This window comes from Cajanus cajan, chromosome 6 (assembly GCF_000230855.2).
Source record: "Cajanus cajan strain Asha chromosome 6, NIPB_CcT2T_4, whole genome shotgun sequence".
NCBI classification, from domain to species: Eukaryota; Viridiplantae; Streptophyta; class Magnoliopsida; order Fabales; family Fabaceae; genus Cajanus; species Cajanus cajan.
In genome coordinates, this window is record NC_138522.1 from 2,618,782 (window position 1) to 2,644,234 (window position 25,453).

The window sequence follows — 25,453 nt, forward strand, 5'->3', positions numbered from 1 at the left end:
ATTTGTTTCATAAAATTATATATATATATATATATATATATATATATATATAATAATAAAAATAATAATAATAATAATAATACTTGAGAACCCAATTAATATTAATAACTAGTTTATAAGTTTAAGACCTGTGTATGAGTATACATCAACATACATAAGTATACATGAATTATTCTTTCAATAGAAAATGATTCAAAATTTCTCCTATATTTCTTTTAAAATTTAAATTTTAATAATATTGAGTATATTATATTTTTAAAATAATTTTATTGACATAATTAATATTAATAATTTAAATAAGTTAATAGGTTAAATCAAACTTTAAAAAAGTTAGCTTAGACTTATAAATAAAATTTATGATAGATATTAATAGATCGAATTTAGACTTTAATTTTATATAACGAGTCTAAGCTATATATTCAAAATTTAGCCTAATTTAACTTATTCACATCCCTAACAATCATTTGGTAGACATGGAGATCCCGAAATGCCCAAGTTTTTTCCAATGAGAACCCCTCATTGTTTAATACTGGCCTTATCCATCAAATGAGATAGGTCGCTACTACACCACAAACTCTCCTAAATGTTGGGTCCATTGACAATGTGACATGCTTTCCAGGATGACATAATGGTGGAGAATGTCGACAGCAGTTTCACTGACAATCCTGATCAAGTTGGTTTTGGTGGACTTATGAAGAGCACAGATGGGGTATGGCATTTCATTTCTATCCTATTACAAGTTTTAGAAGACTCCCTCCTAGTATTAGTTTTGCGCTTCATGTCGATGAAGTACACACCAAGTTCTTGCACATGTAATCTTGTTTTTCTGGTTGTTTTGTTTTATTTTTCTTCAATTACCAAAAAAAATGACAATGTGACATACTTTCCAGGATGACATAATGGTGGAGAATGTCGATAGTAGTTACACTGGCAATCCTAATCAAGTTGGTTTTGGTGGACTTATGAAGAGCACAGACGGGGTATGGCATTTCATTTCTATCCCATTACAAGTTTTCGAAGACTCCCTCCTAGTATTAGTTTTGCGCTTCATGCTGATGAAGTAGACACCAGGTTCTTGCGCATGTAATCTTGTTTTTCTGGTTGTTTTGTTTTATTTTTCTTCAATTACCAAAAACAATGACAATATGACATACTTTCTAAGATGACATAATGGTGGAGAATGTCGACAACAATTACACTGGCAATCTTGGTCAAGTTGGTTTCGATGGACTTATGAAGAGCATAGATGGGGTATGGCATTTCATTTCTATCCTATTACAAGTTTTAGAAGACTCCCTCCTAGTATTAGTTTTGCACTTCATGTCAATGAAGTAGACACTAGGTTCTTGCGCATGTAATCTTGTTTTTCTGGTTGTTTTGTTTTATTTTTCTTCAATTACCAAAAAAAATGACAATGTGACATACTTTCCAGGATGACATAATGGAGGAGAATGTCGACAGTAGTTACACTGGTAATCCTGATCAAGTTGGTTTCGGTGTACTTATGAAGAGCACAAATGGGGTATGACATTTCATTTCTATCCCATTACAAGTTTTAGAAGACTCCCTCCTCGTATTAGTTTTGCACTTCATGTCGATGAAGTAGACACCAGGTTCTTACACATGTAATCTTGTTTTTATGGTTGTTTTGTTTTATTTTTCTTCAATTACCCAAAAAAAAATGAGGAACTCAATACCAAATTTATTATTAGGATGAAGATTTATTCATATAATCATGGAGCAGTCTCATGATTTAATTTTTCCCCACCATTCATGGTGTTAATAGACTTAATTAGTAACATCACATAGAGTTCAGAGGCTAGCTACTCCTCACTTGTGAAACTCGAGTACAGCGAAATAAGAATCAATATAGAAGGCACGGAATCGAGAAAAACCAGCAGAAAGGCCAAGTTGTTTGAATTGTTGTTCAGTTCTATGCTTTCCCTTAGTTCTGTACATTGTCATTACGAATATGTCACCACTTAGTAATGCTCTTGTTCGGTGACTCTCATCTGTTAGGTCCGGTAGCACGGGTTCGCAAACTATTATTTTTCCCTCATCTGGAAGTGCCTTGTAACAATTCTGCAACACTAGCTTAGATTCCTCGTCTGTCCATCCTAAAAATACCCACTGCATGTCCAATCAACACAAAAAATAATCGATATACGTGAATTAAATTAATTGGAAATTCCACTGATTTTAATTATGAAGACTTAAAAACCATTGTTAAGATGGTATTTGTAAAGAGAAATTACAGTAAGAGAAAAGAAGAATAGAAGGCTGAAATTAGATTATTATTGAGTTAATGAAATATAAGAGGATGAGAGTATTTAAAGGGTCGTAATATTACGACTAACTGAAACATATATATCTCCTAAAATATATGAATAAGAAAATTAACTCTTAATTCACATTTGGTTTCCTTATACCTCCTTTCAAACTCAGTAGGTTTCTGATATACACTATAAGAAAGACGCAAATTTCTAACGAGAAAAATTCGTCGGAAAAAGAAATATCCTTCAAAAAAAGAGAGCTCGGAAAAAAAATCCATCGAAAACAATGTAATTCGTCAGAAATTTTTGACAGATATATTTGTTAGTAATTATCCTTCAGAAATTTTTGACGGATATATCTGTTGAAAATTACTGACTGATAAATTTGTCAAAAAATTTCTGTTTAATTTTAATAAATTTATTAATGTAACACCCATTATATTTGACTTCTCAAGGTTTCCATTTCATGATAATTCACTTTTTAGCATGCTTTGTCTTTACTTGCACAATTTCTGGGAAACATCCCAGAAAGTCATCCATTCTTATATTACTCCAAGTCAATGACGCTTAACTATGGAGTTTTGATGAGATAAACTACCAAAAAGTAGATGCATGTTGTTAGTATAGATAGTACAAATTAATTCAATTAAGTCATCTTCAACTATACAATCTTATATTTGCACTATATCTAGATCCCTCTCATTCAGGTGTATTCGGACTGTTATAAAAATAAAATAATATATATAATAATTATATTACCAATAATAATAATTATATTATATTTAATTAATCTTTATTTGTATATATTCTTACTTTTATAATTAACAATCTACTTATTTATATTTAAAATTAATATTATGATACAATTTTAATTATTTATTATAAATTAAAAGTTTAAATAATAATTTATATATTTTAAAATATTATTTTTTATAATTTATAATGATACTATAATTTATAAATTATAAATATTTATTTATTACACATTTATAAATTAAATTTTAACATTTTAAATAAATTATTAATTAACTTAATATATTGATGTATCTTAAATCTAAGATATAAAATTCAAAAAATGTATTTATTCCTGTTTTATTTTCTAATTATCAATCATTAATAAAATACTAATTTAAAATTTTATCTAATTATATCATATTATGTTTATATCAAATTAAAAACCAGATATTAATTATACAAAATTATTAAGATCATATTGTAAATTATCAATAAGATTCAAGTTAAATAATTTAAAATAATTAATCTTTTAATTATATTATAAGCAAATAATTTATTCCAAAGCTAATTAATTTTTTCTATATTAATTATTAGTAAAATTTAATAATTTTTAATTTAACAGTTGGATCAATGAAATTCAACATGCACCATGAGCTATTACGCGAAGTAACTTTACCAAGAGTTACTATGTGAGTCATTTGATTCCTTCTCTCTCTCTCTCTATATATATATATATTTAAAATTTTATCGATATTTTTTAATATATGATTGTCAATTATTGTCAAAAAATTATTACATTTTTTGACAAATATAAATTAGTCAAAAATATTTCATGAGTAATATAACTTTTCTTACGAATTTTTTTCATTAAAAATATAAATTTTCTGATAGATTTATATCTGTCAGAAATTACTGATGAATAAATCCATTGGAAATTATCGACAGATATATCCGTCGGAAATATAAATTTTTTGACAGATTTGTATTCGTCGAAAATATAAATTCTTTGACAGATTTGTATCCGTCAGTAATATAACTTTTCCTACGAATTTTTTTTGTCAGTAAAATCTATTGAAAATATAAATTTTTTGACAGATTTATATCCGTCGGTAATTTGCATTTTTCTTGTAGTGATACTTTGAGTTTGGGTCGCAAATCCAAAAAAAATAGTTGTTGCAGGAGCCTTTATTAATAAATCTGCAATTTGAAATTTGGAAAGAATGTATTTTATTATCAATTGGCCTATAGCAACTCTTTCTCTAATGAACCAAATATCCAATTCAAAATGTTTAATTTTATTGTGAAGGACAGGATTAGCTATTAATAGCACTGCTCACATATTGTCGCACCATACAATAGGTGTTCTTTTTAGAGGAATTTGTAGTTCATTAAGGATTGTATGTAGGAAATTTCTGCAGATAGGGATGCCAAACTCCTGAATTCTTCTTCTGTACTACTTTAGGATACCACCTTTTGTTTATTAGGTTTCCATGAAATAATGTTTCATCCAAGATAGAGACAATAACGTGTAGTAGATTTCATATCTTTTGGGTCTGCAGCCCAATCAAAGTCACTATATCCACTTATATATAGAGGTTGTGAAGCTTTGAAATGAAGACCATAATCAAGTGTTCCTACCAAATATCTTAAAACTCTTTTAGTAGATTTCCAGTGCTCCTCCAAGGGTTTGTGCATGAATTGGTAGAGCTTATTCATAGTGTAAGCTATATCTGGACACACTAAAATGAGAGGGATCCAAAGATAGTATAAGTATGAGATTTTATATTTGAGGATGACTTAAATGAATTAATTTGTATTACTTATACTAATAACATGCATATGCTTTTCGGTAGCTTATCTCATCAGAACTCCACAGTTAAGTGCGCTTAACTTGGAGTAATATTGGAATGGGTGATCTTTTAGAAAGTTTCCCAGAAATTGTGCAGTAAGGACAAAACACGTTGAAAAGTGAAGTGTCATGAAATAGCATCCTTGAGAGATCAAATACGAGGGTAGTTACATTAATAAATTTATTAAAATTAAACAAAAAAATTTCGAAGGTTATCTACGGATAAAATCCATAGGTAACAACTTTCGTGGGTTATCTACGGAAAACTTTTCGTAGATAACATTATCTACGACCCTATTACCTATGGATTTTTGGCTGTAGATAATCCGTAGATAATTAAGACTTATCTACGGGTTTTCATGCTTATCTACGGATTTTTTTCTTAGATAATTCTGATTTTTAGTGTTCCTAATTTTCATACGCCTATGTGATCTTTTCAATGATCTTATCTCCTTCTTTCTAGAATTTCTTTGGAATTGATTTCGCACCAAGAATGTATTTTGTAACACCCCAGTTTTTATTTCATTATTTATTTATTTTTAATTGAGGGTATTTTGGTAATTTTATAAAGGTATAGGGGTGATTTAGTAGCTTGGAACGGGCTGTTCCAGAATTGGGACGGGCCGTTCCAAACTACCAAAATATATGTGATTTAGTAGCTTGGAACGGGCTGTTCCGGAATTGGAACGGGTCGTTCCAAACTACCAAATTGTATGAGAGTTAATAGCCCAGAACGGGTCGTTCTAAAGTTGGAACGGGCCGTTCCAGACTATTAAAAGCTACCTTAAACTTTAAGTGGGAACGGGCCTGGAACGGGCTATGGCAGTTGAGTAATAAATGCACACCAGAACGGGCCATTCTGGTTTGGGAACGGGCCGTTCTGGGTGTAATTTTTACCCATGATTTTGGGGTCCATAACGGGCCGTTCTGAAATTGGAATGGGCCGTTCTGGTGAAGTCTAAGGCCTATAAATTGAGCTCTCTGCCACTCTGAAAAAGCACACCTCTCATTTCTGGTTTCTTTTCTTCTGCTCTCTCTCTTCTTTCCTCCACTTTCTGCTTCAGACCGAGGGGAACCCAACGAGGGAGATCAACCAGATCTAGTGTAGATTCAGCTTCTACATATTTAGATTCAGCTTCTACATATCCAGGTACGGGGGAAAAGGGAATTATTTATATGTAGAGTTACATAAGAGAATTGGGTAGAAGAAGAACCCTTAGGATTATGAGCAATTTTATAATTATTTCTGTTAGGAGAATTATTGGTCTTACGTGATTTTGTATGTATTTAGGACTATGAATATATGATTAATTTGTAAAAATGATGCTCTGGGAGAGAGAACGAAATCATAGAAAAGTGTCTGTTAGTTAGGTTGTGAAAAATTGGATGATTTCTATTTGAGGAATTGATGATCCCATTAGATTCTGTATGTGTTGAGGATTATAAATATGCTAATAATTTGTAAGAATGATGATCTGGGAGAGAGAACGAAATTGTAGAAAAGTGCCTGTGAGCTAGGTTTTGGAACAATTAGGGGTTTTACTGTTTATGTTGAAATTATATTAAATTGGTAATTCCATTAAGTATTATATTAACTTATGAATGTTATTGCTATATTGCTTGATAAAAATTGGTGATTTAGATGTGAATTGCTCAAGGTGTATGAAACCCATTATTTTGGGCTTATTTGATATGTGTATGGAATTGAACTATGAGATGTTGTGTGAAATGTGAATGAGATGTGGTTGTGGTTCTTCACACCTATGACCAGGGGTGAGCACGGCCCGAGATTATTACATGATCGAGTATCGTGACCTTGGTTAACATGTCAGGGGTGGGCACAGCCCTAAGTTAGGGGTAACGTGACCTTGGCACAGTGTTATATCAGGGGTGAGCACGACTCTGGATTGTTACGTGGGTATCGTGACCTTGGTTAACATGTCAGGGGTGAGCACGACCCTAGGATAGGGATAACGTGACCTTGGCACAGTGTTATATCAGGGGTGAGCACGTCCCGAGATTGTTAAATAGGTAGCGTGACCTTGGCATAGTGTGAAGTGCAAGATTTGTGATGATTGGTGTGATTGAGAATTATGACGTGATGACAATGCATGATTGATTGAAATACGATATGTTGAAATATTTATGAATATTAAATTATAATGAGATAATATGTTGTGTTTTCTTATGTGTTATATATATAGATGTTTTCTTTTCTCACCGTGCGATTTGTGGATATTTTAGGTGAGGAAGATCTGGCTACGAGTGGTATCTAGAATGCCAACGGTTGAATTGTCGGGATGCTCTGATATTGTGACATCGTGGCAAAAGATTTTTTTTAGAACATAGGTTTTTATTGTAAATGTTATTTTTGAAAACAATTTGAAAACTCTTGCGTTTCATTTTTGTTATTGTGGTTAATGAAGGATAATTTTGAAGATTCTCATGTCAACCCTTTTACCGATATTGAAAAAAATTATTTATAAGTTTTTATTGTTACAATATATATGTTGGGGTAGTAAGGGTGTCACATTTAGTGGTATCAGAGCAGGTCGATCCAATCGGCCGCGAGTTATGAGTCTACTATGCTTGTTTAGTAGATAATTGATGGAATGAATTGATTGTGGAATTTGTTGATATGTTAGTGCTATGATTGATTAAGTTTGTTGGTTACTTATAGTATAATTGTTAACTTTTCTGGTGATCCATAAAAGTAATGGCAGGAGGTAGGAACGATCGTGCAATCGCTGATGCTTTACAAGCGATGGCTCAGGCTCTTGGTAATATGAACCAACAACCAGAGATAGATTGGTTGGAGAGATTCTAGCAAAATAATCCGCCAAGCTTTCATGGGGGTTATAATCCTAATGGAGCTGCTGACTGGATATTCGAAGTTGAAAAGATATTCCAAGCTATGGGATGTCCTTTGATACAGAAGGTGACTTTGGCTGCCTTCATGCTTTCTGGAGAGGCTGGCATCTGGTGGCAAGGTGCTTTACAAAGAATGATAGCTGCAGGTACCCAAGTGAATTGGGAGAATTTCAAGCGGCTATTCTTGGAGAAATACTTTCCCCGGGATGTGAGACATAAGAAACAGGTGGAATTCCTTGAATTGAAGCAAGGAGAGGATTCAGTGGCTGAGTGTGTGACTAAGTTTGAAGACTTGGTCAGATTTTGTCCTATGTATGATGGTGTGGGCAATGAGGAGGACAAATGTGTGAAGTTTGTGAGTGGTCTTCGCCCTGAGATTAAACAAGTTTTCAATTATCAAGGGATCACTCACTATCATGAATTGGTAAACAAGTGCCGAGTATATGATGAGGACAACCGTGCTAGGGTAACTCATTATAAGAGTGGAGGACCCATGAGGAATAATAAGTTTGGTTCATCTAGTAAGAGTAAACCTTACACCAAGTCTGCTAGGGACTCAAGTTCGAAGGTGAATAATCAAGGTTCTGTGCAACAAAGGAGCCAAGTTCCCACGGCTAGCCAAACTTCTAGAGGGGGAAGTGTGGGTTCTGTTCCACACAACAACTGCTACAACTGTGGGAAGCCAGGTCATAGGGCATATAAATGTTCGTTTCCCAGAGTAATAACGTGCTTCAAATGTCAAGAGAAGGGACACAGAGCTCGTGATTGCCCCAAGAATAAGACAACAGAGGTTGGAGGGAGTGCTAGCAAACCTCGAGCGTCAGGAAGGGTGTTTGCCTTGAGTGGTGTTGAAGCTTCACAATCCAAAGACTTAATCCAGGGTATGTGTTTCATCAATAGAACTCCTCTAATTGTGTTGTATGACTCTGGTGCGACTCACTCTTTTATATCACATGCGTGTGTGTCCAAATTAAAATTACCTGTTTCTTCCTTGTCTTTTGAATTAATAGTAGAGACACCAACTAGTGGTTCAGTGTCTACTTCTGATGTCTGTTTAAAATGTCCTTTGATTATTGAGGGTAGAGATTTCATGGTTGACTTAATTTGTTTGCCTCTAATTCAGCTAGATGTTATTCTGGGTATGGACTGGTTATCTTCCAATCATGTCCTTTTGAATTGTGCTGATAAATCTATTATTTTTGGTGAGCCTGTTGAAAAAGTGAGTAAGGATTATTTGACTACCAACCAAGTTAAGATATCTTTACAAGAAGATGTCCAAGTGTACATGTTGTTAGCTTCTTTGAATTCTGAGAGTAATGTTTTGGTGAATGAACTGCCTGTTGTGTATAACTTTTCGGATGTCTTCTCTGATGATATGTCTAGCTTACCACCTAGAAGAGAAGTAGAATTTTCCATAGACTTAGTACTAGGAACAGGACCTATTTTTATCGCACCTTATAGGATGTCACCCGTAGAGTTAGTGGAGCTTAAGAAACAAATAGAAGACTTGTTGGAGAAGGGGTTTGTGAGGCCTAGTGTATCACCTTGGGGAGCACCCGTACTATTAGTTAAGAAGAAGGATGGTAGCATGAGATTGTGTGTAGATTATCGCCAGTTGAACAAGGTGACCATTAAGAATAAATATTCATTGCCTAGGATAGATGATCTTATGGACTAGTTGGTGGGTGCTTGTGTATTTAGTAAAATTGATCTTAGATCGGGGTACCATCAGATTAGAGTTAAGGGTGAGGATGTACATAAGACAGCATTTAGGACTCGTTATGGACACTATGAGTATCAAGTAATGCCTTTTGGTGTGACGAATGCTCCTGCAGTTTTTATGGATTACATGAACCGAATCTTTCATCCGTACTTGGATAAATTTGTAGTTGTCTTCATAGATGACATACTAGTTTATTCCAAGACTAAAAAGAAACATGAGGAACACTTAAAGGTAGTACTTCAAACCCTTAGGGAGAGACAACTTTATGCCAAGTTGTCTAAGTGTGACTTTTGGCTAGAGGAAGTGAGTTTCTTAGGACATGTGATTTCAAGTGGGGGTATAGCAGTAGATCCATCTAAAGTTGAGGCGGTACTTAAATGGGAGACACCTAAGTCAGTTAGTGAGATTAGGAGCTTCCTTGGATTGGCTGGATACTATAGAAGACTCATAGAGGGATTCTCTATATTAGCGTTACCCTTGAAAAGTTTAACTAGGAAAGGAGTTGTGTTTGTATGGGATAGTAAATGCGAGAATAGTTTCCGAACCCTTAAGGAGAAGTTGACTAGTGCACCTGTTTTAGTGTTGTCTGACCTTAGTAAGACTTTTGTGGTTTATTGTGACGCTTCTAAGATGGGTTTGGGTGGAGTGTTAATGCAAAAGGGAAAGGTCGTATCTTATGCGTCTAGGCAATTGAAAATACATGAGAAAAATTACCCCAGCCATGATCTTGAATTAGCAGCTGTGGTATTCACACTTAAGATTTGGAGACATTATTTGTATGGTTCAAAATTTGAGGTGTTTAGTGATCATAAGAGTCTTAGGTATTTGTTTGACCAAAAGGAATTAAATATGAGGCAAAGGAGATGGTTATAGTTCCTTAAGGATTATGATTTTGATCTTAGTTATCATCCGGGCAAAGCCAATGTGGTGGTTGATGCTTTAAGTAGGAAATCTTTGCATTTGTCTTCTCTTATGATTAGGGAGATGGACCTTTTGGCTCAATTTAGAGACTTGAGTTTGACTTGTGAGGTGACCCCTAGTAGTGTGAGACTAGGTATGACTCGGGTGACTAGTGAGTTGTTGAGGGAAATTGGAGAAGCACAGTTAGTGGATTCATTTCTAGAGGCTAGACGTGATGCTATAGGACAAGGTAGTGGAGGAGAGTTTACCTTGGGTGTAGATGGAGTGTTAAGATTTAAAGACCGAGTGTGCGTGCCTAGTGACCCTACACTTAGACGTTTGATCCTAGAGGAAGGTCATACGAGCAAGCTTAGTTTTCACCCAGGAGCAACTAAGATGTATCAAGACCTTAGGAAGATATTTTGGTGGCCTAGGTTGAAGAAAGATATAGTTGAATTTGTGAGTGCCTGTTTAGTGTGTCAGAAGGCTAAGATAGAACATCAGAAACCTTCAGGACTACTTCAGCCTTTGAGTATACCCGAGTGGAAGTGGGATAGCATTTCTATGGATTTTGTAGTTGCTTTGCCTAGGACTAGGAGAGGGCATGATTCCATTTGGGTTATAGTTGATAGGTTGACTAAGAGTGCACATTTCTTACCTATTAACATTAGGTATTCTCTCGAGAGATTGGCTGGACTATATATTGATGAGATTGTGAGATTGCATGGGATACCATCTAGCATAGTTTCAGACAGAGACCCTAGATTCACCTCTAGGTTTTGGGGGAGCCTACAACAAGCTTTGGGAACCCAACTTAGACTTAGTTCAGCTTACCACCCTCAAACTGATGGTCAGACTGAGAGGACTATTCAATCTTTAGAGGATTTGCTTAGAGCCTGTGTGTTGGATCAAGGGGGTAGTTGGGATAGTCTTTTACCTTTGATAGAGTTTACCTATAATAATAGTTACCACTCTAGTATAGGTATGGCACTTTATGAAGCCCTGTATGGTAGGAGATGTAGGACCCCTTTGTGTTGGTGCGAGCCTGGTGATAAGGTTATCTTAGGACCTGAGATTGTGCAAAAAACCACTGATAAGGTTAGATTGATACAAGAGAGGATGAGGACAGCTCAGAGTAGACAGAAAAGTTATGCTGACAGGAGAAGGAAGGACTTGGAATTTCAAGAAGGTGACCATGTGTTTTTGAAAGTCACTTCGTGGACTGGGGTTGGCAGGCCATTGAAATCCAGAAAACTTACTCCTCAATTTATTGGTCCTTTCCAAATTCTAAAAAGAGTCGGTAGTGTTGCCTACCAAATTGCTTTGCCTCCTAATCTGTCAAATCTCCATGATGTTTTCCACATTTCCCAACTTCGTAAATACATCCATGATCCTTCGCATGTGATTGAGTCGGATCATCTTGAGGTTAAGGAGAACCTAACTATGGAAGCTAACCCGGTGAGAGTCGAGGATCGAATGGTGAAGCAACTTAGGGGAAAGGAAATTCCTTTGGTGAAAGTTATTTGGGGAGGATCTACACCTGAAAGTGCTACTTGGGAGCTATAGGAGAAGATGAAAGCGTCATATCCATTTTTATTTGCTTCAGGTAATTTCGAGGACGAAATTTCTAAAAGGAGGGGAGAATTGTAACACCCCATTTTTTATTTCATTATTTATTTATTTTTAATTGAGGGTAATTTTATAAAGGTATAGGGGTGATTTAGTAGCTTGGAACAGGCTGTTCCAGAATTGGAACGGGCCGTTCCAAACTACCAAATTGTATGAGAGTTAATAGCCCAGAACGGGCCGTTCTAAAGTTGGAACGGGCCGTTCCGGACTATTAAAAGCTACCTTAAACTTTAAGTGGGAACGGGCCTGGAACGGGCTATGGCAGTTGAGTAATAAATGCATACCAGAACGGGTTGTTCTGGTTTGGGAACGGGCCGTTCTGGGTGTGATTTTTACCCATGATTTTGGGGTCCAAAACGGGCCGTTCTGAAATTGGAACGGGCCGTTCTGGCGAAGTCTGAGGCCTATAAATTGAGCTCTCTGCCACTCTGAAAAAGCACACCTCTCATTTCTAATTTCTTTTCTTCTGCTCTCTCTCTTCTTTCCTCCACTTTCTGCTTCAGACCGAGGGGAACCCAACGAGGGAGATCAACCAGATCTAGTGTAGATTCAGCTTCTACATATTTAGATTCAGCTTCTACATATCCAGGTACGGGGAAAAAGGGAATTATTTATATGTAGAGTTACATAAGAGAATTGGGTAGAAGAAGAACCCTTAGGATTATGAGCAATTTTATAATTATTTATGTTAGGAGAATTATTGGTCTTACGTGATTTTGTATGTATTTAGTACTATGAATATATGATTAATTTGTAAAAATGATGCTTTGGGAGAGAGAACGAAATCATAGAAAAGTGCTTCTTAGTTAGGTTGTGAAAAATTGGATGATTTTTGTTTGAGGAATTGATGATCCCATTAGATTCTGTATGTGTTGAGGATTATAAATATGCTAATAATTTGTAAGAATGATGATCTGGGAGAGAGAACGAAATTGTAGAAAAGTGTCTATGAGCTAGGTTTTGGAACAATTAGGGGTTTTACTGTTTATGTTGAAATTATATTAAATTGGTAATTCCGTTGAGTATTATATTAATTTATGAATGTTATTGCTATATTACTTGATAAAAATTGGTGATTTAGATGTGAATTGCTCGAGGTGTATGAAACCTATTATTTTGGGCTTATCTGATATGTGTATGGCATTGAACTATGAGATGTTGTGTGGAATGTGAATGAGATGTGGTTGTGGTTCTTCACACCTATGACCAGGGGTGAGCACGGCCCGAGATTATTACATGAGTATCGTGACCTTGGTTAACATGTCAGGGGTGGGCACGACCCTAAGTTAGAGGTAACGTGACCTTGGCACAGTGTTATATCAGGGGTGAGCATGGCTCTGGATTGTTACATGGGTATCGTGACCTTGGTTAACATGTCAGGGGTGAGCACGGCCATAGGATAGGGATAACGTGACCTTGGCACAGTGTTATATCAGGGGTGAGCACGGCCTGAGATTATTAAATGGGTAGCGTGACCTTGGCATAGTGTGAAGTGCAAGATTTGTGATGATTGGTGTGATTGAGAATTATGACGTAATGACAATGCATGATTGATTGAAATACGATATGTTGAAATATTTATGAATATTAAATTATAATGAGATAATATGTTGTGTTTTCTTATGTGTTATATATATAGATGTTTTCTTTTCTCACCGTGCGATTTGTGGATATTTTAGGTGAGGAAGATCTGGCTACGAGTGGTATCTAGAATGCCAACGGTTGAATTGTCGGGATGCTCTGATATTGTGACATCGGGGCAAAAGATTTTTTTTAGAACATAGGTTTTTATTGTAAATGTTATTTTTGAAAACAATTTGAAAACTCTTGCGTTTCATTTTTGTTATTGTGGTTAATGAAGGATAATTTTGAAGATTCTCATGTGAACCTTTTTACTGAAATTGAAAAAATTTATTTATAAGTTTTTATTGTTACAATATATATGTTGGGGTAGTAAGGGTGTCACATATTTCTTCAATCGAAACCCCCTGAAACCCCCTGATGGTTGCTTCAACTTGATGACACCAAGTGAGGAAATTATCCTCACTAACACATGACAAAATGGGATTAGAGAAAGTTTAGGGCACGAAAGTTGGTGTTGCGGAAGTCATGGATCTTTGAGCTCTGGATACCATGTAAAGAGAAATTACAGCAAGAGAAAGGAAGAATAGAAGGCTAAAATCAGATAATTATTAAGTCAAGGAAATATAAGAGGATGAGACTATTTAAAGGGCTGCAATATTATAACTAATTGAAACATATATATCTCCTAAAATATATGGGTGAGAAAATTAACTCTTAATTCGCATTTGTATCCCTTATAGTATTTAGTATCTATTCTTCTAGTAACAATTTTTAGAGGTTTCCTGAAAAAAATGTTGCATATATTAATTTTTAATAAAAAAACATTTAATTTTTATCAGCATATAACTGGTTAACAATATGCTCAAAATATTTTGAGATATGAATTGCTTTACCTTGATGAAGGTAGCATCCCCACGGGGAACAAATTCAAACGCGTCCCCAGCAACATGTGTTACACCTAGAATATGACATAGGAAAATGTTTCTTGATACACTACTAGAAAAGTGTCATTTTCTTGTAAATTTTCCTGCAAAAAAATATTCGCAGAATTTTTTTACAAATTTCGTTGCAAAAAAATATTCGCAAATTTTTTTGCGAATTTTCCAGCAAAAAAATATTTACAGAAATTTTTTGCGAATTTATTTGCAAAAAATAATTTACAGATATTTCTTAAAAACTTTGCTACAATTTTAATAATCATAGAAATTTTTTCTATGGTAAAAATTTACAAAAAATATTGTAAGAATTTTATTTTGTTTCTTGCATATTTTCTTGCAAAAATAAATTCGCAAGTAATGTTTACTAAATGATAGAAAAATTTTGCATGTAACTTTTCTTGCTGATTTTCCTGCAAATTTTAATCTGCAGGAAAAATAAAAAAAATTAAATTTATAAGTTTAATATTTTAAAAAAACTTAAAGTCCCACATCGATTGAAAATAAAGCAATTAAAGAGTATATAAGTTAGGGCAACACTTACCTTATAAGTTGATTTGTATGGTTGAGTGTTAGACTTATAATCTACAATCTTAGAATTTAAAAGATTATGTATCACATGTTGGAGGCATGGAAATAAATGTTTCGGATAAATTCATTATGAGCATTTGAAAGTTGAAAAATTATTGATAGAATTTATAATAATTTCTTTATTTTTTTCGTAAAAAATATTCCTACAAAATTTCTTGCGAAAAAATTCGCAGGAAACTTTCTTGCGAAATTTATTTTGCAGGAAACTTTCCTGCAAATTTTTTTTTTGTAGGAAACTTTCTTGCGAATTTTTTTCGCAAGAAAATTTCCTGAGAATTTTAAAATTCACAAAAAAAATATTATCCACGAAGGTATTACTTGCAGATAAAATTTTGCAGAAAAGTTTGCAAGACGTTTCTTGCGAATTTTTATGAAAAATTCGCAGGAAAAGTCGCATGTCTCTATATATATTGTGTACATTAATTAAATCTATATATGAAATCAATTTTTTTTTACTTGTAATAGAAAACAAAGAAAATAATTTCTAATTTGTGTGTAAAAACTATAAACCGCAACTATATATTGTGGGAAGGAAAAAGTATTATAAGGTTGTCTCTATATTTTTTTTTTTTCGTACGTGTTAATGTCTTTATGTAAAATGTTATCCAATGTCCTAAAAGCATTGATTAAAAAATATTTTAAAAAAAAGTTATATGGAGAACTATATATCTGTACATTAATTCTTTAAAATAACTTTATTATAATTTTTAATAAAATTATAAAAACCTTTTACTTATTGATTTTTTAAACATTGTTTTTAGGACACAGGTTGATAAAATCCTTTCTTTATTTGTATCCTAAAATGAAAATGATCGAGAATATAAATATACGTATATACCTGGGATGTTAGGTGCACGAGCCACCATGTCAGGTAGGTCAAAGTTGATGCCCTTGCGTACATTAGGGTAATTGTCCATGATCATACGAAGGGTGATACCAGAATTGCCACCAACATCAACTAGTGTTTCCACTCCTTTAAAGCCATCGTAGACTTGAAGCATTTCCATCATGAAGGGTACACACATTCCAGCGAAGGACTTATAAATTGAGGGCATAACATTATCATCTGGCTTCTTCGTGTGGTATTCTATCGCTGACACTCCGTTCGCCTTCACAAATGGTTCCACACTTGGATCTTCCACTGCTTCTCCCACCAATGGCCAAGCTCGCATCAATGCATCCTGTAATAGAAAAAACATGATCAAGAAGATAATTATCATTAAATTAAGCTGGTTAATCTAACTTTAATAGAATTACTCATTAACAAAATAGATAAATACTTCATAATAATATATAATAGAGAGAAGCATCAAAACAAATAATAACAATAGTAGACGGTTAAAAATACTCTCTGGGCTAAAAAGAAAATACTCTTCATGCATCTTTTATTATTGGTTAGTATTTTTTTTAAAAAAAAATCATTTACTGTTAACAAAAATTAATCCAATTGATAAAAAAAACAAACTCAAACCACAAAAGAACACGAATTTGATTCTTATCATGTGAAAAAACCATGTTTGTAAGTAATTTTTATGAAGAAAAGTCAATGGAACTCATTACGATCGATCAACTTAATGATAAGAGCTTGAAATAATATACAAAAGATTTTAAATTTGAATCCTCATACAAATATTGTAATTCCAATAGATAAAAATAAATAAATCTTATATACAATTAAATATGAGTTTTCGGAAAAGAATACAGTAGAAATTAACATTGCTCTAATATTTTCGTTGTTCTTTAACAATTAATATTATATTGGCGTATTATTTTGGTTGTTATTTATTTAAGAAACATGAAAAGTAAGAAAAAAAATAAAAACAGAAACTAACCTCATGGTGCTGGAGCATATAATATGCATAGGATAGACCTTGGTCATCGTCGGCGAGAGATTTTCCGATGTGAGTGAGTGAGTATTTCCTTTGGCCACTGCAGCTTAAGTGCTCATCAAAGATGTCATAGCTAGTCAGCAAGCGGAGGAGGCGCTGGAGGTTCTCGGCGTCGGCGCCGCCGTGGGGACGAATGCGAGCGAGAATTTGGGCGGCGGATAGGGGAGTGTTGGAACCATCTTGCATTATGGCCTCGGGGACCTTAAGGTTAAGCACAGCAATGAGGGACATAGGAACACTCATCATGTGGGCTAGTTCCAAAATGGCAAGCCTTGCTTCGTTTTCAGACTTTCCAATGGTATTGCTAACGTCCTTCTTCATCTCAACTATTTGCGGCACCTCTCCCATTATTATTGCCTGCTTCTTTCTGAACTCAATCGTCTTGTTTACTCTTGACTGTTTTTGGAAGATAAGAGACGACACGAAATTTATAGAAATACTAATACCTACTATTACCGATTGCAAAATTATCCACAATTGAATTAACGTCATTTTTCTAGAGCTATTTGTTTATTGAAAATATTACTTTAATATGGCTTTGGCTTTTCTGAGATGGAAAGGATAATTTCTTCTTGCGTGTTGATTAATTAATCATCTGTGCGTTAAGGATAATTTCTTCTTTCGTGTTGATTAATTAATCATTATAGTGCGTTATACATATATATCCACGGAAACAAGGTGTATCGAGTAAGTATTACACTCCCATGTCGGTAACTTATTGACTTAGTTAAACATTAAGGATACGTTTGCAACTACAAGACAAGGATTTGCATAGCATTCGCCTAGTCTCAATAGAATATTCCCATAGGTTGAAGTTCTTGGCCTATCGAATACCTTCCTCTACGATCAAGTTTGAGTAAAAAATAACGTTCGATCATTACATGGTAATTAAAAGCTTTGAATGCACTTAAATAATTAGATCTTTAATGGTAACACTTTCTCACTTATATATACATGCATTTCACCTTTAGAAGGTACATGACTTTTACACATAGCACCCGAATACTACAATAACTCTGACTTTAATTGAAATCCCTTTTGTAGTTACAATTGTCACTTGCAATCTTGAAGACTAAGAATCGGGTACTAAAATCAAGGACCAAGGAATTAGAGTTTGAGATTCTCTATGTACATTTGGCGCCTACCATGGAGTTGTAGAAAAATTATTCCTACAAACTCTATCAACTATAGAACATATAGATGGCTAGAGTTGGAGAATCACCCAATAGGAATCTTGATATGCTAGGTAACATCCATATGTTGGCTGATTTTTAAAAGGAGTTACAGAAATGGGGCAAATTAAGTGGGTAGCAACAAAAGCGACATAAGGAGGAGATAACCCTCCTCAGGCAATAGAATTTTGAGTTGTGATAGTTGATCAAGTAGTCACAATCTAGCACCAAGATTATTACTCCTAGACCAATCCTACTTGGCAACCAAGTTCATCTAACTCTTCATGTGATTCTTTTTTCCCTTTTCGAAATGCTAGTAACTGAGGTGTTGTAAACTATGAACTTGAGTTGCCTAAGCCTCTCAGTAAGATAAAACATTGGCACCAATGTCTCGGCTAGTTGGGACTTCGGTGCCTCACTTTGTTGCTATATCGAAGGAGTTCCGCAAGCACCCTTTTATTGATGAAATCATGAAGGTCCCTTTTCCAAGGAGATGGAAGAACTTGGGACTGGACAAGTATGACAGAAACTCTAATCTTGATGATCATGTTAACCTATATGTATCTCATGTTAGCATGCTTACTAGTACCGATGCAGTCATGTGCCAACTATTCTTTATTTTTCTAAAGGGAGTTGCGTTAAGGTGGTTCATTCGTATGCTATCATGTTCAGTTAACTTTTTCACGTACTGGTCTCCCAATTTACTATGCAATTCAGTATTAGTTGACCTTATGATATAACCTCGGCTACCCTTATCAGTGTCAAGCAAGGTAAGGATGAGTCTTTGAGGGCCTTCACGGACAGGTTTGAAAAAGTAGCTTTCAAAATTTCCAATCTGGCCAAGGAAGTTGCCCAACACCTTTAACGCTAGGTCCTTTTTTAGATAGCTTGTATAAGAAGTAGACTCTTTTTAATGGAGGAACTTCATAGAAGGGTTACAAAGTATATGCAAATGGAAGAACTTATTGAGTTTCAAGAACATTCCAACGAGGAATGAAACAAGTAGAAAATCAAATCTCAAGGTGACAAGATAGAGAAAGATTGCTCTAAATGTGCATGAGAATACAAACAACCTTGATTTTCTCACTACACTCTTTTGAATGATAGTCGGTCAAGGCTTTTGGATGAAGCGTTGAGTAGTGACTTTAGTCCATATATATATAAGAAAATCGAGGTTGTTTGTGTTCTTGTGCACATCTAGACCAGTCTCTCTTTATCTTGTCACTTTGAGACTCAATTTTCTCCTTACTCCGTTCTTTATCAAGACATTCTTGAAATCAATTAATTCTTCCATTTGCATATACTTTACAACCCTCCTATGAAGTTCCTCCATTGAAAGAGCTGACTTCTTATATAGGTTATCCAAAAAAGGACCTAGCCTTGAAATTTTGTTTATATGGAATTAAAACATAATAATAACTTAGTTTATAAAATTTAATAGGAAAAATAGTTAAAATAATGAAGAGAATAGTAGATAACACCATTATAATAGTTATATATACTACATACATTGATAATCATTGTCACACACACATCCATATATATATATATATATATATATATATATATATATATATATATATATGAGAAAGGATTAATTTATTCTAAAAGTAGGTTTATTTAAGCTTACTTCATTGAATAATTCATATTCTATATTAAATTTTATGATCCAACTGGTAAATTAAAAATTCATAATGCATAGATCAAGTCAACAAAATTTTAAAAAAAAATTAAAAATTATTTGATATTTTGTTTCATTAATTCAAATTAACAAATAAAATACTTTTATGATTAACCGTTAATTTGAATTAATGAAACAAAGTATCAAATAACTTTTAGTGTTTTTTTAAAACTTTACAAACTTGATCTAAGCATTAAAATTTTTAATTCAATGGTTGAATTGTTAAAATTTGATGTAGAACATGAGTTATTGAGTGAAATAAGTTTCAGTAAACTTACTTTTAAAATAAGTAGATCCCCCTTCTCTCTCTCTCCATATATATATATATATATATATATATATATATATATATATATATTTAATAATGATTATATTATTACTTTTATTATCTTTTTATGATATATTTATAATTATGCATAGATAATATTTTCAATAGGATTTCAATTTAATTAAAATACACTCATAATGCAAAAATATTCTTCTACTATTGTTTAATCATAAAATTGTTGATTTGGTAATAAATATTTTTCAAAGTTGTATTTAGGATAATTTTAATTAGTTGTATTGAAAAAAATAAATTACACTGATAATATATAATATTACATTAAAAATTACATTCATCGTTTAACTAAAATGTAGGAAATGTGTTTCTCTTAAAGGCACAAAGTGTCTTATTTTCATGTTAGTTACTAATAAATTAAGGTGATATCACTTTTGATAATTATCTTCCATGTTTACTTTTATATGAAAATATTTGTTTTTATGTAATTAAATTTGAGTTATTACACTTATATGTAATTCATTTGAACTTCAATTTTATAAGTCTTTTGTAACTTTGACGAAAAAGTTGTGATATAATATTTTTTATTTTAAATAAAATATATAAGAAGGTAAGAAATGTCTCTTTTATATTATTATGTAAGAAAAACAATAAAGACTCAAATAATAATTTTTACTAAACTCATGTTTTAAATAAAATTCTTTAGCTGAAGAGGGTTTAGGTCTTCCTTTTAGGCATGCTTGGAACTAGAGCTGTCAAAGTGAGTTAAAATCTCTGAGTCATCCTGGCCCATCACGAGTTTGAGCTGGGTCAAGCCAGAAAATTTTGTCTTGTTTTAGTTATAAAGAAAATTTGGCCCGACTCACCACGAGTCAACCCGTGGTGAGTTGAGTTGGCTCATGGGTTAGCTCACCTAATAATATGTTTACTTTTTATGTTCTAAATGTTAATTTATGTGATTATACATTCATACCATTGACTAAATTTTGTACATACTAGTTATGAATTATGATAATTAGTGTCACTTTGATATTATTTGCTAATATTTTATGTAATAACTGATTTTGTAAGTTGGTTGTGAATGATATCTAATTCTTTTTTGACATTTTATTTGTCCGATTTATTAACATAGTTGTAATTCTAAAATATGAGATTATAATATATATTTTTTTATAAAGTTCAATAGTATTTTGATTTTTTTTAAGTTAAGTGAGCCAACTCATTTAATCCACCAACCTGTGGTGAGCCGAGCAGGGTTGATTTTTTTTAAGTCACCTAAAGGTGAGTAGAGCCAAATTGACTCACTTATAGCTCAACCTATCGTGGATTGAGCCTATATCTATTGTTTCCCCCACTATGCCTCACTGTTTAATGGTTATGGTAAAGATATAAACAATGTTAATCATCGAAATAAGTTGCTATGTAGCTATGAAGTGAATGAAAGATGAATTTAAGGAGATGCATTCTTTTAGAACTTTTAAGCATATTGAAAGAAAATTTTGAAACATTTTATTCGACTTCACCATTAAATGATGAATTTACAATACATGAAATTAAAAATATATTCATCATAACTAATATATTGTAATCCTATTTATGAAAATTATATGTAAGAGACTCGTAGAAAAGACACTTTCTAATGTAAGTTAAGAGTTTGATTGATATCATCGACAATAGCTTCAGCATCCATTTTAACTCCAAATAAACCTCTTTTTGACAGTCCTGTGCAATACAATCCATATTCACCTTTCCAGTGATTTGGAAATTCATTTTTTGGCATCCCCTCATCATTTAGAACATATTTGTAATCCTGCAATATAAATTAACACCAATCAATTAAAATCATTCTTAATTACTATATGTTATCTTTTTACTTGACTAAATGGGTATATATATTCTTTACTTTGGCAATGTAGATAAGGAGTGGAATATTAGAGTTTGTTTGAGAGATTTGAAAAAAATAAAACTTTTGCTCAAAAATTACATATTAATAACTACAACTTATATATCTCATACCTTAAGCCACGTATTAACTATGCTTCTATAGCCAGTAGCAAACACGATCGCATCAAACTCTTTTATTTCATTGTTTCCAAAGATGACTTTCTTGTTCTCAATTCCTGCTATATGAGAAGGAATTACCTGTTGAGAGTTCATAAGAAAAATCTTGAATTAAGCGATCCCAATACTAAAGTGAAATTTAATATTTTAAAGAAAAGTTCCATTCTCAACTATTAATTATAAATTTTGCTTTTGATTCAATTAAAAACTTTCTTAAGAATAATATATTTATATATCGTCAATTATTAAGATAAAAAGTTGAAGAAATTTGTACTTAAATATCGTGAGTGAAAAAATATTTTTGATTGTTGAGAAGGTATGCATTCTAAGAATCTTTTATTTTTAAAACTACATAACAATTGCATGCATGGTTGCGACTTGTGAGTACCTTAATTGCCCCATCCTTAATCTTTGCAATGGTTCCGACATCGATAACTGGAGATCTTCCAATAACACCCTTAAGATAGAATGGTCCCTTTTTGGGGCGATAAATTCCATACTCAGAGAGATCGCCATATTCCGCGTCTGCCAAAAAGGTAACCATAGTGTCCACAACATCAACCGATAAATGCTTCAACGCACACATACCTTGATGAATCAATTCTTTGGTGAGGACATGAACCTACAAATTATATTAATCATAAACATTTTAATTTTATATAAAAGGAAATTAATCTATACTATATACGGTAATAAAAATAATAAATTTTTTTACCGGGTTTCGAATAACAATAGAAGTTCTTGCACCAAAATCTTGGAGATCATAAGCAATCTCCATGCCAGAGTTACCACAACCAACTACTAAAACCTCTTTGGATTCATATTTTGAACCTGATTTGTAGTATTTGGAGTGCACTATCTCTCCTTCAAAGCTTCCTAGTCCTGGCACATTAGGAATATAGCTTTCACTATTTTCACCTGTGGCAATCACAAGAAACTTAGCCACGTAAACTTCCACCTTGTCTTCTTGAGTGTTCTTTGCTTCTACCCTCCACTTGTTCCCAACTTGATCGTACTTGGCAGACTCAACAAAACGAGAGTAAAGAGGGTTTATGTTGAAATGTGCAATGTATGTGTCTATGTATTGAAGAAAATCTGCTTTTGATAGGAATGTTGGGGCTGAAGGTGGGTGAGGCATGAGAGGCAAAGAGCAAAACTCGCTAGCCAAATGAAGGTTTACTCTATCATAAGCATTTTTTCTCCAAAGAGAGACACTACAATCCTCTTTCTCAAGTATTATGTGAGAGATACACTTTTCTGATAGGCATGCTGAAATTGCAAGCCCACCAGGACCTCCACCCACAATTACCACTGTTGCTTCCTCCATTTCCTTAACTTTCTTGATCGATATTACTCACAATAACTACTTGTTTATGTTCAAAGGCTTCCAAAGTTTATATTATATACATTTGGCATTGCTCATTTGCATGCAGCAGTTCATGAACCAAGGCAATTTTTTTGTTCCGGTGGGATTCATTATATTAAATGAATTTCTATTTACGATTTACTAAAAAAAACTTACCATAAGGAGATACGTATAGTCATGTTAAGGGTTGTAAAATTAATTAATAATATTAGCCTTTGGACTTTAGAGCTAAATGCATATAATTCAGTTAATCACATTTAATATATATATTAAAAATATAAAAAGTATACATAACCCTTTTTTATAATAATTAATTAAATATCTTATATTGCATATTTTCTGAAAAATAACTTATTTTTCTTGCATTAGATATCACGGTCAATGGAATGAATCATTAATCTTGACTACATACAGAACTAGCTGAATTCATATAATTGAATTAATTACATTCATATTTTGAAAAATATGATGTTTGATACAGAGACTGATTTCTATACAATGTACATGTTCTTCTCGTTTTTATAGAAATTAAATAAAACATCTTTTATTCATCTATTATTAAAAAGACATGCTAGTAAACATTTAACAAGACTCTTTTTATACATCTATATAATGTTGTATATTAAATAAGAATACTCTTTTGTTTTTTATATGTGAAATTTTTAGTAAAATTTTGTTTATAATTTACTTGTTTACATTTCAAGATAACATTAATTGTTATGTTATCAATTATATTCCTATGTATCATCTAAATTGTAATTAATTTATTCATGACAACTAATATGTATTTATGATGAAACAAAAATGAAAGAGACTATCATAGGAAACATAAAATCATTCTATGAAAAATAAAAAAATTATTATATTTTTTAATTTATGTGAAATAACTTTAAAGGACTATTATAAAAAAAATGTAGTATTTTCTTAGAAAGTGACTTATATTTGTTGGAAAATATGAAGAAGAAAAAAATATTCGAGACAACATATTCAATTGATCACAAATTTACAATACAAGTAAACTTAAATTTTAGGTACTACTTTTTCTCACTTATATATTTACTAAACTTGCATATTTTATGTAGGACTTTTTTCTTCTCGCATGTCATTTTGGCATGCTCTGATGTTTTACTGTATTCTCTTTTAAAAAATTACACACGTCTTATTTATTACTTTTTTTTGTCAAAGTTTTGAATTGATTATAAACATCCATGAATATAAATTTTTCAATTTTAAATATTTTCTTTATAGTTTATTTAATTTATTTATGTATTTTTTTTATATTCTAGTTTTAACTTTCAAATATTTTTTTATTGTTTTATTTAGATTTTAAAATAGTTTCTGCTTTCGTCGTAAATGTTTGATTATTTCGTTCCTGATTTGTTAAATTAATAATTTATATATTTATGGCTTCATCTTTTTTATTTTGATTCAATGTTCCATCTTTCCTTATCTTCACTACTATTTGAATTTCTTGTAATTTTTTAGTCAACTAATCTTCCATTTTATCTATGCTTTCTTTGAACAAAATTTATTCAAATTTTATATATTATTTTAACTTTTACGACTTGAATTATGGTTCAACAATTTATTTACCCTTTATTTTATATTTGAATCATGTTATGAAAAATTAGATTAATTAAATCCAATCCGAAATCGAGATATAATCGATCTGAGGTTAATTTTGGATTGAAAAATGGGTTGAATCAATATATAACCTTTTGTGACTCACTCGATCGATATTGTTTTCTTTATCAAGCTGGTGACAAATAGTCAATAGCGTTGGTCCAAATGAACCGAGAGGATTGATGAGTGGATTTTCAGGTTAAGAAATGTATGTGATTTTTTTTTTAAATTAAAAAACTATTTAAGCCTTTTTAAAATTAAAATTTTCTTATTTTACATGACTAAAAGGTT

The 25,453-nt window shown here is 32.5% G+C and overlaps 2 protein-coding genes across 4 annotated transcripts in view; both read right to left on the bottom strand.

The window, feature by feature from the left end:
* The window catches only part of LOC109809850 (nicotinate N-methyltransferase 1), a 43,443-nt gene extending 25,967 nt beyond the window's left edge, over positions 1–17,476 (bottom strand). Inside the window, exons 1-4 of one of the 3 annotated variants that reach the window (XM_083076500.1) lie at positions 16,923–17,457; positions 15,929–16,271; positions 14,458–14,522; positions 101–2,130 (exon numbers count right to left, since the gene is read on the bottom strand). In XM_083076500.1, the coding sequence (XP_082932626.1) occupies positions 1,831–2,130; positions 14,458–14,522; positions 15,929–16,271; positions 16,923–17,327 (1,113 nt within the window). In that variant the 5' untranslated portion in view covers positions 17,328–17,457 and the 3' untranslated portion in view covers positions 101–1,830. Of the gene's footprint in view, positions 1–100; positions 2,131–13,619; positions 14,105–14,457; positions 14,523–15,928; positions 16,272–16,922 lie in introns of those variants that run through there. The other 2 variants (XM_029273636.2, XM_083076501.1) reach the window with 2 other exon arrangements.
* A 3,589-nt stretch (positions 17,477–21,065) lies between these two features.
* LOC109809715 (putative indole-3-pyruvate monooxygenase YUCCA10) lies at positions 21,066–23,602 on the bottom strand. The gene is made up of 4 exons (XM_020373099.3): positions 22,889–23,602; positions 22,562–22,795; positions 22,129–22,254; positions 21,066–21,922 (listed from the first exon to the last, which is right to left on the bottom strand). Exons 1-4 carry the CDS (start codon positions 23,498–23,500, stop codon positions 21,749–21,751), a joined length of 1,146 nt encoding a protein of 381 aa, XP_020228688.2. The 5' UTR covers positions 23,501–23,602; the 3' UTR covers positions 21,066–21,748.
* Between the last annotated feature and the right edge of the window lie 1,851 nt (positions 23,603–25,453).